Consider the following 17232-nt stretch of genomic DNA (forward strand, 5'->3'; position numbering starts at 1 on the left):
GCAATGTACCAAGAGCTTTGCCTGGCTTACTTTGATTCTTATAACAGTAACTATGCAAAAGATAGAGTTATCACATGCAACTTTTTCCTACAGCGGTTATGATGGGGAATGATGAAGTAACTCATTCAAGACCACAGATTTGCAAGCGAGAAGACAGAGAAATAAGGCCTGACAATACCCATTAGTGGATAGCCTGTTTGGGGGCTGGGAGAAGTGATTCAAATGCCCATATTTCCATTTTTTGACAGAATAACATTTAACATGACACTCCAGACCTCTGAGCTCCAACTCTAGTGAGACTTTAATTTTTTTGTTTGTCTTTCACATTTTTCCACTGATACTAGACCTCCCAGTTTTAAACCTTTAAGATGAGTATTTTAGAAACAGTACTGAAGACAAGATGGGTAAGCTTGTTCCTTGAGTTATATTTGAGACTTAAATTTTTTAAAGATGTCTCTGATATTCCATGGTTATGATTACAGTGGCAGCAAAGATAAAATAGCTTTATATTCCGTTACTCTCTTATATTAGCATTAGTGTGCTCTTTTCCTTCCATGGGGATTTAGGTTTCAGGAACAGAGAAGACTATTTCCTTCTAACTCATTCTTTTACAGGAGTCCAGTAGATATCCGTGTAAATGAATGCTGTGTTTTATTTATGTTGACATCAAGCAAATACAAAAAACACCTACCAGAAAGTAAATATAGAGGCAAAGCCATTGTTAGTGTTTCATGTCCCACTGTCTTCAGGGATTTCATTAATGTCCTTTATGCCACACATAGTCACCATGTACGGTTATTTGTAGAGTAAAAAGATAATATTTATATCTAAATAACACCTCCTTGGGTTTGACAAGTTTTCATAACACAGTGCTATAATGTCATTACCTAAATTAGTTTCTAACACATTGTATGATTTCTGTAAAATCTCTTGCTATCTTTTGAGATGAAGCCTGTGGCTGCCAGTTCTGATAAAAAAGTTAGAACCATGGGCATTGTCCTTGGTCCCCTGCAAACGCGTACAATGAGGCAGTAGGCATACGAGGCAGCCCTTCTGTTCTGGGCACTGGGCATAGCTCAGGGATGGACCAGCCAGAGTCCTGCTTCCATAGCAGCCCCTGATCTGGTGGACAGAGGAGACATTCAGCGGCTGTGGTCACAACTCTACAGGCAGCTGTGCCTCACGGGGTGTGTGTAGCTCATGTCTGGAAATAGCCACTCCACCTGTCTCTCATTGCTACATTCCACTCTGGGGCATTTGTCACTTTTATTGATGAAAAGACCTCAGTAACATTCATGACATGTATGGTCTGTTTTATTCACTTCAAAACCATCCATACCTTTGACATTTCAATAGACAGAGAGAAAATCATTGGAAATTTTGAGGCATCATGAAATCTTTCATCAGTTAAAGAGTTTTCTTTGAGAATAAAGAGTGATTTAAAAACTCCGATAATCAGGGAAAGAGGAAGTGGGATAGACATGCTTAACTACCACATGCTACAATGAAATTCACTACAATATACAATCCACAAGTTAAAATTGTTTTCATTTTCCAGATAGTGAATTATAGTACTTTGTAAATACCTGCAGAAAGAACATCCTGATATCTATATCTAATAGAATGACTACCTTGAAAGCTAGTATTTATGCCAGTCGTTCACTCGTTTATTGTCAGCAAAAATTTATCACATGCCTACTGTGCACTATGCAGTAGGAGTTTGTGAGAAAACAAAATAAGGCTGCTTGTGGAACTTCAAATCTTGATTATTTTCAAAGGAGTTACAAAATAAGCAAAGAAAAAAATATATAATATGTATATGTATAAAAAAATAATATGTCCTATGGTGATAGGTGCCAATAGAGAAAAATACAGCAGGATAAGAAATAGGGAAGGGGAAGGGGTGCTCAAAAAGGATGGTCTAGTAGTTATCACTCATGAGGTGACATTAATGCTTCTCTTCAGCTGGATCTCTCCCAGGTTTTACTATACCATTTGCTGAAAAGTTAAACTAAATCCCTTCATGCTTCACTCATATAGCACTTGGACTTCTTTTTGTAGCTTGAATTACTCTCATTTCATCACTCATTGACGTATCATCAGAGCTTTGCCACAAATAGTATTTTCACCTGACGTCCTTCTCCTAATAATTTAGTCTCATGCTCTTCTGGCTTTGGTGAGTTGGTGTCTAAGCCAGCTCTGTGAGTTTCAAGTTAGTTCATTGGGTTTATCCTTGCTAATGTGTAGACATCTCCAGCTTTAGAACTGAGCTGTATTAACAGTATTTGCCTTTAAGTTTCTTGAAACAGTTCTAAATTGAAAAAAAGGGGGAAAAAAATTTGACCTGAAGTATGTCTTTCTTTTGCTTAATAATCACTAAGTGTGGACGCAGCCTATTGTGTATGAAATAACCTCACACTTTTGGCTGAAAAGACCCAATTGTGCTTAGACTCCTTAAATTAAGCCCAGGCTCTTATTCTAGGGCAGCCCTGCAACAGAGCTATGAAAAGAGAATGCTCTGGAAAATGTAGTGGGTTGACTTCTTGTAGAGTATTACAGTATGTAAGGCAGCAATGGGAGATGATATGGGTTTGGTATTTTCGTGTTTACTTCTTGACCTTGAGGGGAGAACGAGAAATACTATTTATGGTATACCATAATATTGTGACTTTAAATCAGAAGTAGCCCAGAATATTAAAAAGAAATGAAAGATTTGTTTCCTGGAAAAGAAAAACCAATTTGGAGTTTTATTCTTTACATTATGAGTCAAAAATTGTAGAAAGGAGATATTCGTAGATAGTCCACAGCCAAGCCAGTATGATAGGTTAAAAAAGCAATTTTAGAAAATGTAACAGAGTAAGTACCTTTCTGTTTTGTGTATTAGAATGAAATTGTCCCATGCTGGTATAGAAAAAACAAAGGAAACAAATGCTTTTAAACGTTGCTGTGATGGGGGAGAAATACAGCATTTCTATTTATAACTTGTACAGAGTCCCACATAAAAATAGCTCCAACTAACAGATTTGCTCATATCTGGAATACAAAGTTGTCGCTGCCAGTGACTTGAGGAATTCTAATAAGAACAGCGACGGCATTGGTAAATATTGAAAGTTTATCATCTTTGCTTCTCTCCCAGTTTTCATAGGAGAAGAAAACTCACAGAAAAGTCCTGGCTTCGGTGTTACACATTTTGTTCTTTTCTAGGCTCCTGGTCTCTTTGTTTTTAATGGAAAAGTCACCATTTGCTCCCCTGGACTTCACCCCACGAGAAGGCTCCATTATTGTATCTCTGTCAGTTATGATTGTATCTCTGCAAGTGAAATATTTGTCAGGCTCATGCAGTCAACATTTCATTCTTCTAATTTTGTGTGATTGGTGTGACAGCAAAGATACTAAGGACTTTTGAAGTTAATGGACACCATTCTGTCTTATTTTCAGCGAAGCTTCCTGGGCTATGCCAGTTTTGAAGTGGGGGAGCTTCTGAAGTCAAAGGAGCAGCTGCTGGCCCTGAGCCTGAGGTGGGTCTCTCTGTCCGCAGAAATGCTATAAAGTGAAGAGCTGATGACATTTACTGAAGGATGGCTGGGCTTGAAAGTCCCAATTCCTACAGATGTTTAGAGGTCAGCTCTCACATGGCTCATGTTCTCCACAGCAGCAGGTTACAATGAAACAGCAACGGTTCAGGTTCACACTGAACCTTTCGCGTTGTCAAAGGTTATCAGTCCGTATGGGGGTGGGGGGAATGACATGATCATTAAACTGATGAAATTCTTTGATAGTAAGAATAGAAACAATGAGCAAGTTATTGAATAATTTTTCTGTTACTTATTGAAATGTGACTTTTTAAGTCAAGTAAGCTTCTGGGTTTGAACGGTGTTTGTTAGTGGCAACATTGCAAATTTATGATAATGGAAGGGAAGTTGATTATTCTTTTTTTTTTAAGCTTGTTTTGTTTCCATCCTATTAAATATAAAACATACATTAAACAGACTCATACTGAAGCAAGCAGTAGAGCAGAGGTAATTTTGAATATGAGTACTATTTGTTTTGAGAGAGAAGACCAGATAATGATCTTTAGGAAGTTACATAGTATTTTTAAATTTTTATTAACATATAATGTATTATTTTCCCTAGGGGTCCAGGTCTGTGAATCATCAGGTTTAGACATTTCACAGCACTCACCATAGTGGATACCCTCCCCAATGTCCATAACCCAGCCACCCTATTCCCTCCCCACCACCCTCCAGCAACCCTCAGTTTGATTGGTGCGATTAAGGGTCTCTTATGGTTTGTCTCCCTCCCAATCTTTTAAAGCTAGAAGAATGTTAAATAGAATAAACTTTTTTTATAAACTTCATTATACATTCTAAACAATAGTATGCTGTTTTATAAGTATATAATAACTCCTATAATTATGTACACATAATATATACTTGCAGTATTTGTATAGTATAAACAAATGTAAGAATTGTATAGGACAGTCCTTGTAAATCTCGAGATGTTCTTCTTTTGATGAAACATAAAGACCACTTCCAGGGAAGAGACAGTGTCTTAAGTGGGCTTTCCTCTGCGTTGCAGTGGCAAGGACCTACTTGTAAACAATTTATTTCAGTAAAGATGCTGTGGCTTATACTGAAATCTGTACTGAGGTCTGTCTCCTTTTCCTATTTTTCCTAATCCTTACAGTTTTGCATTTTTGACTTAGGGGAGTATAAAGTAATTTAAAGTAGCTCATATTCATACAAAAAAATAAGTGTTAATGGGTTCTAATGATGCCATTATCGTCTTTCTCTGTTATGTCTCTTAAACATCTGCTATTTTGTTGTTCTTGTTGTTAAATTTTATCTGGGAAGACATTTTAAAATCTTCACAGTTTTGTGGTGTTGTTCCCCATGAAATTTTGCTGTGGTGATATTCAGCTTGAAGTTTGTGTGGATCAGCTAAAAAGTCCAGCTAGCAATGTCACTGATACTCTAGAAATATGTGTTAGTGCCCAGCGCGGTGAGGAGACCTGACAAGAGTGCCCCTGGATTCACGAAATATGATGTCAAGCATTAAGTTAATTTAGGACTACTAGCAGGCCCCGTGTTTTCTAGATGGGATGCATAGCCCTCACTCTTCCTCTTGCTGACGACTCACATTGATTCTCCAGAACCGCCATTAACATCAGCACAACGCTGCACCTTTAGACACTCCCTCTGAAACACAAATCAGGGGACCAACGAATTCTTAGTAAAATGAAGGTTAGTAAACTCAAAGAAAACCTAAAGGTGGCAGAACAGGAAGGGAAGGGTCAAGTTTAGAGTACTACCCCTGTAAGCAAACAAGGAATAGAATCAATACATATTTCCACTTTTGATCTTAACACCTCTGCCTAATCCTCATTTGATTTTGATTATATAAAAGGAAAACAAGTGTAACTACAAAGAATTGGGTTTTCTAGAAAAAAAAATTTTTTTTTTGAAATTAATTTTGAAATGGCTGGGTTTTTATGCTTTCCCTCCCTTTTCATGCTTTGCCAAATTTGTGAATTTCTCTCTCCGTGAGTAGACACTTTACAGACTTATCATAGCCTTTTGATTTCAGACCCTTCATGTTTTTTCCTTCAGATGTAATTCATCTTCTCTCCCCCGGCTCGTGAGTCTCCAAAGTACTCTACTGGAAGAACATCAGGTTAGGGATAAGAAGCTTTCTTTTTTTTTTTTTTTTTTTTTTCAGTTGTTTCTTTTGTTTTGTCTTAATATGGCTTTGTACTGATGATATCTACATTTTGTTCCTTTAGATTCCAGTCATTATTTTTTAAAAGGTTTATTTATTTATTTCAGAGAGAGAGAGAAAGTGGGGGTGAACAGAGTGGGAGGGAGTGGAGAGGGGATCTCAAGCAGACTCCCCACTGGGCACAGAGTCCCACTCATGAGCCCAAGATCATGACCTGTGCCAAAATCCAAAGTCTGATACTTAACCGACCGAGCCACCCAGGTGCTCCATCTAGTCATTATTTTTAAAGCTGTAGCATTCTCAGATTCCTATGAAACAAATTCACAGAAATAATAATGTACAAACATTCTCTGATAGTAAGCGTCCCCCAGATCTATGTAGTTTTGTGTTCACCGTCCCTTTGAGTTGTTTCTTCTCGGACAATTCCAGTCCCCAAACTCTCAAACAAACTCCAGAGAGCACCATCGTTTAATGGGGCTACTAGGCCATTTGTGCTTTGAACTTTTTAACAGAATTTGGGATTGAATTCTTTTTTTCCCAGAGAAGATTGAAAGGAGCAAGAACTGTGTGTCTTATTTATAGATTTAGACTCAAATTTCATGAAATATCATATATTCCATTTTTTCGAGTTATGGAACAAAATTTACTTGCATGCATTAGGAAAAATCCCTCCACTACGCAAAGTGATGCCTACTCATAGAAGTCATCTTCCTTTAAATACCTAGTTACTAAATTACTGTCTGAGTGTCCTAGCATCGCAACTGGACATATCTTTATTTAGTACTAACCCTTTTACTTTTGTATTGTATTTACTTTGTTTTGCTAGCCTACATTTTGTGTTCCTGTCTCCTCTGACTTCTTGTAGATCTGAATTATATTTTCTGTTCTTATTCTTGAATTCATTGCCACATCTCCCTGACTTTCCTACTGCAATGTAAACAAGCTAAGGTCCTTGTATGGAGGATTACAAACGATTATCTAGTGTCTGAGAGACACTAGATAATCTTATAATAATAGTAATAATAAGAAGAAGAAGGAGAGGAGGAAGTTTCTACATGTTTTATGCTCAGATAAGTATCTTAGAGATATTGCCTCATCAACCCTTATTCTTAATGTCACTTTATAAATTAAGAAAGTGAGATGTAAAAAGCAGTTCAGTGATTTGCACAAAGTCACAGTGTCCATAAAGGGGAAAGCCAAGGTACGGAGGCACACGTTTCCAACTGCAAAGTCTGTGCTTTAGTGACCCGCTTCTTGTGTGTTTTGACAAAGGAGAGAACTGAGAACTTGTGAAAGCGTATCACACATTATGTGACTGAGGTAATGAAGAAACAAAGCCAGCACTCAGGTGCAAGACCACCCGTTCACGGTTTCTTCCACTTCGGTTTCACCACAGTGCCTCGTCTTACAGTGAGTGAAGACATAATAAGTGTCAACATGCCATGAAGAACTCAGACAGATGAGCCGTAATGGCAGAAAGTGGGAGCCAGCCTGCCTGGTGGAGGGAGAAGCTGCGGGACACCTGCGGAATCTGCTCTCACCCTAGAAGCTCGGCATCCTCAGGCCCCGAGCCTGGCTGCTGTCTGAGCACCTGACAGTCATTTGCCCTTGCTAACCTTATCTGAATGTCTTAGGGCCATCCATGCAAGCAGAAATTTGGAGCATCGTAGTCCTGTTTCATTATTTAATAAGAGAATGGCAAGATTACCTCTGACTCCTGGAATGGTGCTAGCAGTTGGGAAAAATAACGTCGCTCTTAAAGTATTCAAACAACCACAAAGGCAGAGATAAAGGGGGGAGGGGGGAAGGGTGAAACTTCTTTTTTCAGAAATCCTTCTCGGAAGAAGTGAGACAGATGGATGTGTTTTGACCTTGTCTCGTTGCACATGACCTTCGTTGCCTATCTCCTCACAGTTGAGGCTACATTCAGTGCTCATTCATTCAGCAAGCACTTATGAAGACCTTTCCATATGCTAACCACAGTGGTAGGTAATCTTTTGTAGTTGGTGTTACTAATAACACTAATAATGAAAAAAATCGTACTGTTTATTGAGCATCTACTAGCGTGCAAACAAGGTATGAGGTGCTCCTAACGCATGATCTTGAATCTATGCCGCATTATCATCCCTGTGTTGCAGTCGCTTTTCTATGATCCCGCAGCCAGTGAGTGTACAAGTAAAATTAGAGTCCAATTTGGTCTGCCTCCAGAGCTTGTTCTGTTTTATTTTCCTGCCTCCTAGGAAGCTAATAGAATCTTTGTTTCCTTCTCTATTTTATATTCTGTCCTTTGGAGAGTTTCAGGGGCCTCATTTCTTTTGTCCTAATGCTTTGTCTTAAAATTCAATTTCATATGCCCATGACATAGTAGAGGTTCAATAATTACTTGCTGGAATTGTGATTCATGAGGACAACTTCCTTATATTTGTACGGATGCTTGAATGTAAGCCAAGTACCATATATTTCTGAATGGCATCCACCTAAATTAATGCATTTATAAGGCAGCCAAAGCATTAGAATATATCGGAGACAAGTAACTTCGAGAGTTATAGTGAGGGATAGATTGTAATATGATTGAAAAGCTGAAAACCTTATTTGGAATTTACTACTTCAGGGCAGGCCACTTTACCTTGATGCAGAAACTTCCAATAGAGCACTTAACTAGTGTTCTATTACTTCTTCTGTAATCTTTTGCATGTAACCCCTCCAAGTTAAGCAAACATTATGTAATTTTATCAGAATGAATGTGGCAAAATATTCTTGGATTTATTCATAAAAAGAAAATTTGTTTTCATTTATTACTTCTGCCACATTTATAGTCGTGCTGTCATGTAACATAAAACATAAAGTTCCATGATCCTAAACAGACATATGGTGTAATGTTTTACAATACCCAGATGTGTGGGAGAGACTATGAAAGAAATAACCAATACAGGCCTACTGTTTGTTTTTAAATTTCCCCTTTTATGTAGCATTTATATGTGTACATATTTATGCATATATAAATATGTCATAGATTGTGTGGATGTGTATGTGTTTGTGCATCTACATTATTTTAGGATTATTTTGCTTTCTCACAATCTATGAATACTTATCTTCCACTGTTGTCAAATGTGTGTGCTTAGAGAAGGTAAGGTCGAAATCACGAAGTGTTTAGCTTTTAGTTTTTGGTTTGTTTAATTTAACCCTCTTACACACATACACGCACGCACGCACACAGAGATACACATTTCAATTTTGTTTCTATAAGTAAGAAAACCATTTTTGAAAAAACCACATATTTTTAACTGAATCTTCCAATACCACTTTTTTAGCTTGAGAGCTAGAAGTAATGATAAGGAGGGATTCCTTGGGCTATGGTATGCAGTTTTCTATATAAGCACACCCAAGAGTGATAAAAAGATGAAATTGTCGCATATGTCTCACAGGCCGGGAGTATATATACATGTTCTTTAGCCCACAGGGCAATGGATCAGAATAAGTTTGTTACTGAAATGCAAGACTATTATCTGAACCCCTACAGTCTTTGTGATGAACAGTGGCCATAGATAGAAGAGTTTTCAAGGATAAATTTCTTTTTCATTTCAGTTGGAATTAAATTTTCATAGTTTTCATTTTCTATCACTCATCTTTTCCTATATGCAAGTGATAATTATGCGAGTCTTCTTAATTTAAGCATTAGATTAAAGTCTAAAATTCTATGTATGATGTATACCTCTTTAACAACATCTTTTCTTATCAATATTTATTTGAATTTCAGAAGAATGTACAGTCAAATATTTGAATAGTCGTGTTTATTTTGAATATATTTCATTCAGTTAGCTTTTTTAGATACCAGAAAGTAAGATTGCAGCAGAAAGTTCTGATGGTTCCACAACGCTAATCCTTATATATGTCTATAACATTTTCTATATTAAGAGCAATAGATTTTGGCAGCTGAAAAAAAAAAAACCTCATTGAGAAGGAATATCATATCTGTGATTATTATAAAACAGAATAGTATTATACTTTATTGAATGCACCAATGGAAAAGTCAGAATATGAACATGGCATGCATAAGCTACTTCATTGATGTCTTTGCATAGAATTTACCAAAAATGCACATTATAAACCCTGAAAGCAATGCATCAGAACTCTGCATTTTTTTTGGGGGGGGGGGGAGTGATCAAGCAGGAAAACATGCCAGTCAGTAGCAAGTGCACACTCGTGGTTGATCCAGATGCACCTGTAAGGGGAAAGAAAGCCTTGCGTCTGTGGAGTGTTTCCTTCACGGTTTTTGGCATGACCCAAGTGGAGGTAACAGAAACTGCCTCCAATTCTGACAGACTCTGACCTTGTACATGTGCAAGAAGAGGTATTTGAGCTTTATGATGGATTAAGTATGTCACTTGTCTCATCTTATCCAATCTTCTAATAACCTTGCCTGGAAGGGGATACCTTCCTACTTTACAAGAAGTAGTGAGCTGAGGAGCACAGTTTGACTTTCTTTAGATCACACAGCTGGCACGGGATGGAAAATAGGAGATTAAGAGAGAAGTGTCCTTGGTATCAAGGATCTCCTGGAGAATATATATTTTGTTTAGGATCTTAATTAAATAATTTTTGAGAACAGAAGAGATCTGGCCACTTCGGCTTCTCTTTGGACAGCTTTAGCGACAGAGAGTGCAAAATCAGGAGGCCACAGACACTCACAGACAGGTGAGTGTCAGAAAAGTATTCCTTTCTTATCTTAAATTTGATGTCCTCGGCATGGCCCCCACTCTCCTTCATGGAGTTTAGGAGAACAAGCTTCATGCCTTTTTGCTCATTTGAAAGCAGCTCTTGTCCTTCTTTAAATCTTTTCTCCTTTTTTTCTGAGGAAGGCATGCGATGTAGTAGAAAGAACAGCAGGCTTTTATGCCAGACTTGGGTTCGAGTCCCAGCTTTGCCACCAGCTGTGTCACCCGAGGCATGTTATCCACTCTCTGTAACATCTGTTAACAGAAAGAGTAATGACCTCCCTTTGAGGGTAATTCTGAGCCATTAATAAATGTAGTAAAGTCCTGTGCACTGTCTTGCATTAGAGAAAAGCACTCTGTCAGTACTGTCTTCCTTGCTGCTTGGATTAAACTAATTCCCTCAACCATAACTCAGTGTTTGCTTCATTTGCTTGTTTAGTTTGTTGAAGTTCTTTCTTTCATTTCTTTTAAAGATTTATTTGTTATTTGAGAGAGAGAGAGAGAGAGAGCAAAAGGGGGAGGGGAGAGGGATAGAGGGAGAGACTCTCCAGCAGACTCTCCATTGAATGTGGAGACCCATGTAGGGCTCGATCCTGTGACTCCTGAGATCATGACCTGAGCCAAAACCAAGAGTCAGACGCTTAACTGACTGAGCCACCCAGGCACCCCTGAATTTCTTTCTTAAAATGTAACATCCACAATACTCTAAAATGATCAGTGGCAAAGGGGTCAATTTAACTTTGTATCTGAAAATATTGTTTTTATTATTTGAGAAATAGATACCTGAAACCTAAACTCTGGCTTTAATCCCTCTAATATCAGATATGGGTTCCTAGCAGGTGGCCAATATCGGCAAGAGGCATATAGAGAACAGTTTAGTTAAAACAGAAACAAAGTTGGCCAAAAATTTAAAAACAATTTTTTTTTACTTAAAACTTTAACAATATAGCATTGAAATCAGGACAGAAATTCAAGAGTGTAACACAGTGTCAATGGTTGTTAGAGCTTACTGATGCATTTTATTGCTGAATATATCATAAACTGTCTACAGAAGTAAACTTGAGTGACATTTCTCAGGACCAAACTGTGAGAATAAAGGGAGACAACAAACGCAGAAGTGGAGGCATTTGCTTCTCCTACTCATTATGCATCAATGTCCTTTGGGGACAAATTATCAAAAGGTTCTAATGTGAGCCACTTTTTAATTACTGTTAAAATTGTATCAATTTAGTATATAATCAGAATATGCAAAGTGTACAAATATCATGAGATCAGAACAGTAGAGAAGTTGAAAGAGCAGGTGATTTAGAGATGCATTTGAATACACACATACCCAAATCTTGCTCTGCTCTTGCTTAGAAGGAGGGTAGAGTACTCTGGCCTCAGTGAGCTCATCTGTGGAATGGGAAGAACAGTGTTCCCATCTCAACAGGATTCTGGTGAGGCTCACAAGACTTACTAATGTGAGAGGTTTACAGTGGTGCCTGACACAAAGTAAGTGCTCAATAAATGTGACCTATAATATTTATCTATTTTTTATTGATTAGCTGGCCTAGCCTCAGGTCTTATTGTGTTTTGTTTTTGCAGATGATGCTCAGACATACTGTACAGAGCCTATCAAACAGTACCTGATGCAAAGCAGGTGCAAATCATGCTCATCACCTATTATTAAAATTACCATTATTATTGTTATTTGGCATTTCATTCAACTAGACTGTCTTTCATTTATAATTTAAATGGCACTGCAGTTCTATATTCTGCATTTTTCTTTATGTTCCTAATCCATTTTCATGAGGCTGTAGGTATGACCATGGAAACCAATTAGCACTTTCTTAGTTTGCATTATTCAAAAGATGTCATATTCATCAGATTGCAAATTAGAGTTTTCAGTCACTGAAGGGACAGCACATACTTAGAGCACACTTTAATAGCTTCTCCATTTGTATAGAAAAGCCTGAAATCGTTCCTCTTTTAAAATGCAAATCACATGAAGTTAATATCTGTACACAAAGACCTACCTTCTTAAGAAGTTTGAGAGCTAATTTAGCTTTGAAGATAATTTGCAGGAATGACTAGGCCTGCAAGGAATTATATTTGACCTGAAAATTTGGTATTGGATTTGCCCATATTTACCAAAGTCACTTTCTTCATTATCACCCTACATTTCTATTGCTCTGGACATTTATATCAGCTTTTTCTAAACATTGTTTTGTTTTATTTTGTTTTCTAACACCAATATCCTTTCAGTTATTTGTATATGTTCCTTTTTTTTTTTTTAAAGATTTTATTTATTTATTTGACAGACAGAAATCACCAATAGGCAGAGAGGCAGGCAGAGAGAGAGGGGGAAGTAGGATCCCCGCTGAGCAGAGATCCCGATGTGGGGCTCGATCCCAGGACCCTGGGATCATGACCTGAGCCGAAGGCAGAGTCTTTAACCCACTGAGCCACCCAGGCGCCCCTGTATATGTTCCTTTTAAAAAAAAAAATTATTGTGTTATGTTAGTCACCATACAATACTTCATTAGTTTTTGATGTAGTGTTCCAAGATTCATTGTTTACTTATAACATCCAGTGCTCCATGCAATCCATGCCCTCCTTAATACTCATCTCTGGGCTAACCCATCCCCCTCTTCCCTTCTAAAACCTTCCGTTTGTTTCCGGAGTCCATAGTCTCTCCTGGTTCATCTCCCCCTCTGATTTCCCCCGCTTCACTTTTCCTTTCCTTCTCCTAATGTCTTCCATGTTATTCCTTATGCTCCACAAGTAAGTAAAACTGTATGATAATTGACTTTCTCTGTTTGACTTATTTCACTTAGCATAATCTCCTCCGGTCCTATTCCTGTTGATGCAAAAGTTAGGTATTCATCCTTTTTGATGGCTGAGTAATATCCATTCATCTATGTCCTTTTGAATGAAGGAGTTTTATGTCAAAATAAGTTTGAAAATCCTCTACTAAAAAAATGAAGAGGGTCACTTTCCTGGAGGACTTATTAGTGCCTTCATTAGTCCTCAAGGCCCTTTGAGGCTCTCCAGAGACAGACATTGTCCACAGCTTTCCCGAACTAATCTGAACGCAAGGAGCTTCCTTCATGGAACACCTATTAACAGCTTATCAGCTGCTGTATTCCAAGAAACACAGCTGCATAATGCGCAAGTGCTGATTTCGAACAAGAACAACCAGGTGTTTTCCAGAGAAATATATGAGTGACCGTCTATATGTGTTATCCGCCATTTCCCCCACCATAAGCCTGTTTCTATCACAGGCATCAGTAGGAAGGCATGTGGTCTTCATCTACGTAAACACTCACTCTTATCCACTCTCCACCCCTGCACCCCTGCTGCTCTGAAACATGCCCTTACCCACCCCTCTTTTATGCATCCCCCTCCCCCATCCCTGAGCATCACCTGCCCCGTGGCACTTCACATCCATGTCAAGAGCTGTGTAGACACCTGTTTGTGACATTTGTACAGAGCTATAAGAAAGGAATAACAAAATACACGCTGTCTCTTTTGTGTTCATTGACCAATGTATTTCCAGCTCTCATAAGCAGACATACACTTATTTTCACGATTACCTACAGTTATAACAACCCCAAACTGAACTTAGTTCTCCCTGTGAAAGCTGTGCTTTCTGATGCTTTTCCTTTCTGGGTTAAATTAAGAACCATCAGATAACCTCGACGTAGCCAAAGCTAGAAATCTCAGCATCTTTTTTCAAGTCATCCTTTCTAAAATTTCTTATCTGATTAAATATTATATCCCTTCCTATACCCCCCACCCTGTATGTGTGCACATTTATGAACTTTGTGTGCAAAAACCTCGGCCAAAAAATACAGGATAGTAAGTCTGCTTCTTCAGCCTCATCTGCAACCACACATTACCCTTGACACTGATCACCACTTCCTCTGTCATGTATAGTGGCTTGTGCACAGTTTACACTTTGCAAAGGTGGAGTCTGAAACTTTGTATTTCTCTGGAACCCTTCTTGTTGGGGCTTTGAGCTTCATTTCAACCTCGGCCAACCAGAGGGCAGAACAATGTTTGCACGTGTCAATGGTGCACCTTCAATTCTGTCCCGTACTGATAACCAATTATGTCTCCTCCATTTTGGGGTACCTCTTACCCAAAGAATAAGTCTTACCCATCCAGAACACCTCTTTTTCTTTTTAAAGATTTTATTTATTTATTTGACAGACAGAGTTCACAAGTAGGCAGAGAGGCAGACAGAGAGAGAGAGAGGAGGCAGCAGGCTCCCTGCTGAGCAGAGAGCCCGATGCAGGGCTTGATGCTGGGCTTGATGCGGGGCTCTATCCCAGGACCCTGGGATCATGACCTGAGCCAAAGGCAGAGGCTTTAACCCACTAAGCCACCCAGGCGACCCTCCCAGATTTACTCTTATTGGGAGCTTAGAAACAGTAGTCTCCAGGCATGTCAGTGGAAAGTTCTGGTCACCACCACTGCCCACTCAGGCTTCTCAGTCTCCAGTGACCAAATGACAGTCAGGCTTTTGAGTGGGTGCCTGAAGAGCAGGTCAAAACACATCACTGTCCCGGCTAACAGAGGCTTCATGATCACTGGAAGGTCGCCATCGTAAATTGTGTTTCCAGTGAGATCTGACTTTGCTCTTCTATTTATGCATTGTCAGTTCTATTTAATACATAGGAGTGAGCTGTGTTGGAGGTACCATCCCTGAGGGAATATGGAAAGTTATCTGCCCCGGGGATCCTGGGTGGCTTAGTCAGTTAACATTAGACTCTTGATTTTGGCTCAGGTCATGTCCTCAGGGTCATGAGATCCAGTCCAGCAACACCATGGAGCCAGCTTAAGATTCTCTCCCTTTCACTCTGGCCCTCCCCCATTTTCCCTCTAAAAAATAAAAAATAAATTAAAAAAAGAAAGAAAATTACCTGCCCCTTTACAATGTATTCCCCCTTATAGCATGATCCAGGTAAGAATTTTTTACTCTTATCTATTAAGTAAAATTCATTGATGTCTCTAGTTCTGTAACATAGTTTAGCTATCTCATAATGAAAGTACATTTAAAGAGATTGTTTGCAGTAAGACTTCAGTAAGGTGAAGAGTTGTCAGGAAAGGAAGACACGATTCTATTAGCGGAAGGTAAGGAAACTAGAAAATATTTTAAAAAAGAGGTTTTAAGAATGCAGACTAGAAGGATGAAATCAAAGATAAAAAGATAAGAAGTAGACTGAGAAAGAAGAAAGAATAGACAAGTTTATTTTGCTGAACGTAATTACATTTAGTACCAATATATGCAAATTTCTTTCAATGTATGCAAACTGTTTTGTAGGATGCACTGTAATGAGGGATAGTTGTGTCTAATAATGGCCTCAGCCTGTTTTATGGGTGATCTTTTGGGTTCCTTGATCAATGTACATAACCTTATTAGAATAAGAAACGCCTAATAGAAATACCCAAATGCCTGATAGATAAATTAGGTAATTAAAGAGTCTTCTTTATAACATTGAGGGGCAGTGATGACTTTGCTACGTTATAGGAGAGTTTTATATCCTGCATATGAAGAAGGTTTTTAAATTAACTGAAATCATTGAATGAAGATTTAAGTTAACCTGATCTAAATGGTTCTGGACATATATCACATTATTACAAGCAAAAGAAATGACCAAATTTGCTTATAAATACATGCTGAATATTGCTTCCTTCTTAGGTTCACACATGTAAATTGGAAAGTAAATAGGCACATTCCTTTGAACTTAGTATAAAATTGATTGTTAAAAACAAATTTAAGGTGCCCTAATAAACTTGGTCTAATTCCCATCCACCCATTGAAGAGCAGAGCAGATAACTTGAATTTCATTTTATCTTCATTTTTATCTTTTTCAACACTGATGCAGTCTCTCTCATTCAAAGCAGATTTGACAATTTCAATCCTAAACTTAAAAATGGTGTATGGTGGGGATTATTTTTTCTCATCTAGAATCAAATTGAAGATATTTCAAAGACTTACACAGTTAATAGGAGAGACCGTGTCTAAGGGTCCTTGGGTTTGCTTGTTTGTTGGGCAGACTTCCAGCTAACACTAAATTTCTTAGCTGTTGAGACATACCTCTAGTACCACTAAAAATGAATCGCTTCTATGACCAATTCTATTACTGCTTCTATAATATAGCCTTTAAAGTACTTTAAGGTTGTTAGGCCTGTGACTGTAACATCGGAGGGAGTTAGAATTCCATTGCTTTCACCAGTAATGCTAATTACTTTGCTCAGATTTCCCCATGAGTAAGTATCATTTACTAATCGTAATAATGCCACTGAAATTAGATTTAAAAATGTGTTCATAAGTTAGCTTTTAAGGAAAAGATCCCTTTATATTTTGATAGGAAAAAACAAGTTTACTACATACTCTTTCATGCATCTCTTCCTCCCTTTAGCCCCCAATGGTCCTTGAAACAAGTACTATTCTTGTTATAAGTGATCTTATCTTTCCTGCCAAATTCATTTGAAGAATATATTTAAATAATAAAGGATATTTAGGAGGAAATGGTAAAAACACATATAATTGGCCTCATAGTGTTTGTTAGTTATAAAATTTTGTTAATTTCTCTGATGGTTTTGTAAATTCTTTGAGTTCAAAAATGCTAGTCATGGATATGCTACGGCAGCAAATTTTCCTTTGTGTTTCAGAGCTAAGGTCAGTAAAAGATGGATATATGTATTTTTTGGAGAGTTGTTTTCCTTTTTTATACACTCCAGGTCCATTCCACAATGAAAGCTTTACAAACCTTCCTTCTACTGCCTTCTCTTTAGAGAGATGCAG

At 38.0% G+C, this 17232-nt stretch overlaps 1 protein-coding gene across 11 annotated transcripts in view; it reads left to right on the forward strand.

The window, feature by feature from the left end:
• Nucleotides 1-17232, forward strand: part of INPP4B (inositol polyphosphate-4-phosphatase type II B) — an 834661-nt gene that overhangs the window by 581107 nt on the left and 236322 nt on the right. For 10 of the 11 annotated variants that reach the window (XM_059168095.1, XM_059168068.1, XM_059168015.1 and 7 more), the window contains one exon: nucleotides 3439-3518. In XM_059168095.1, coding sequence (XP_059024078.1) covers nucleotides 3439-3518 — 80 coding nt within the window. Of the gene's footprint in view, nucleotides 1-3026; nucleotides 3098-3438; nucleotides 3519-17232 lie in introns of those variants that run through there. The other variant, XM_059168076.1, reaches the window with a different exon arrangement.

The sequence above is a fragment of the Mustela lutreola genome, chromosome 1 (genome assembly GCF_030435805.1).
Source record: "Mustela lutreola isolate mMusLut2 chromosome 1, mMusLut2.pri, whole genome shotgun sequence".
NCBI classification, from domain to species: domain Eukaryota; kingdom Metazoa; phylum Chordata; class Mammalia; order Carnivora; family Mustelidae; genus Mustela; species Mustela lutreola.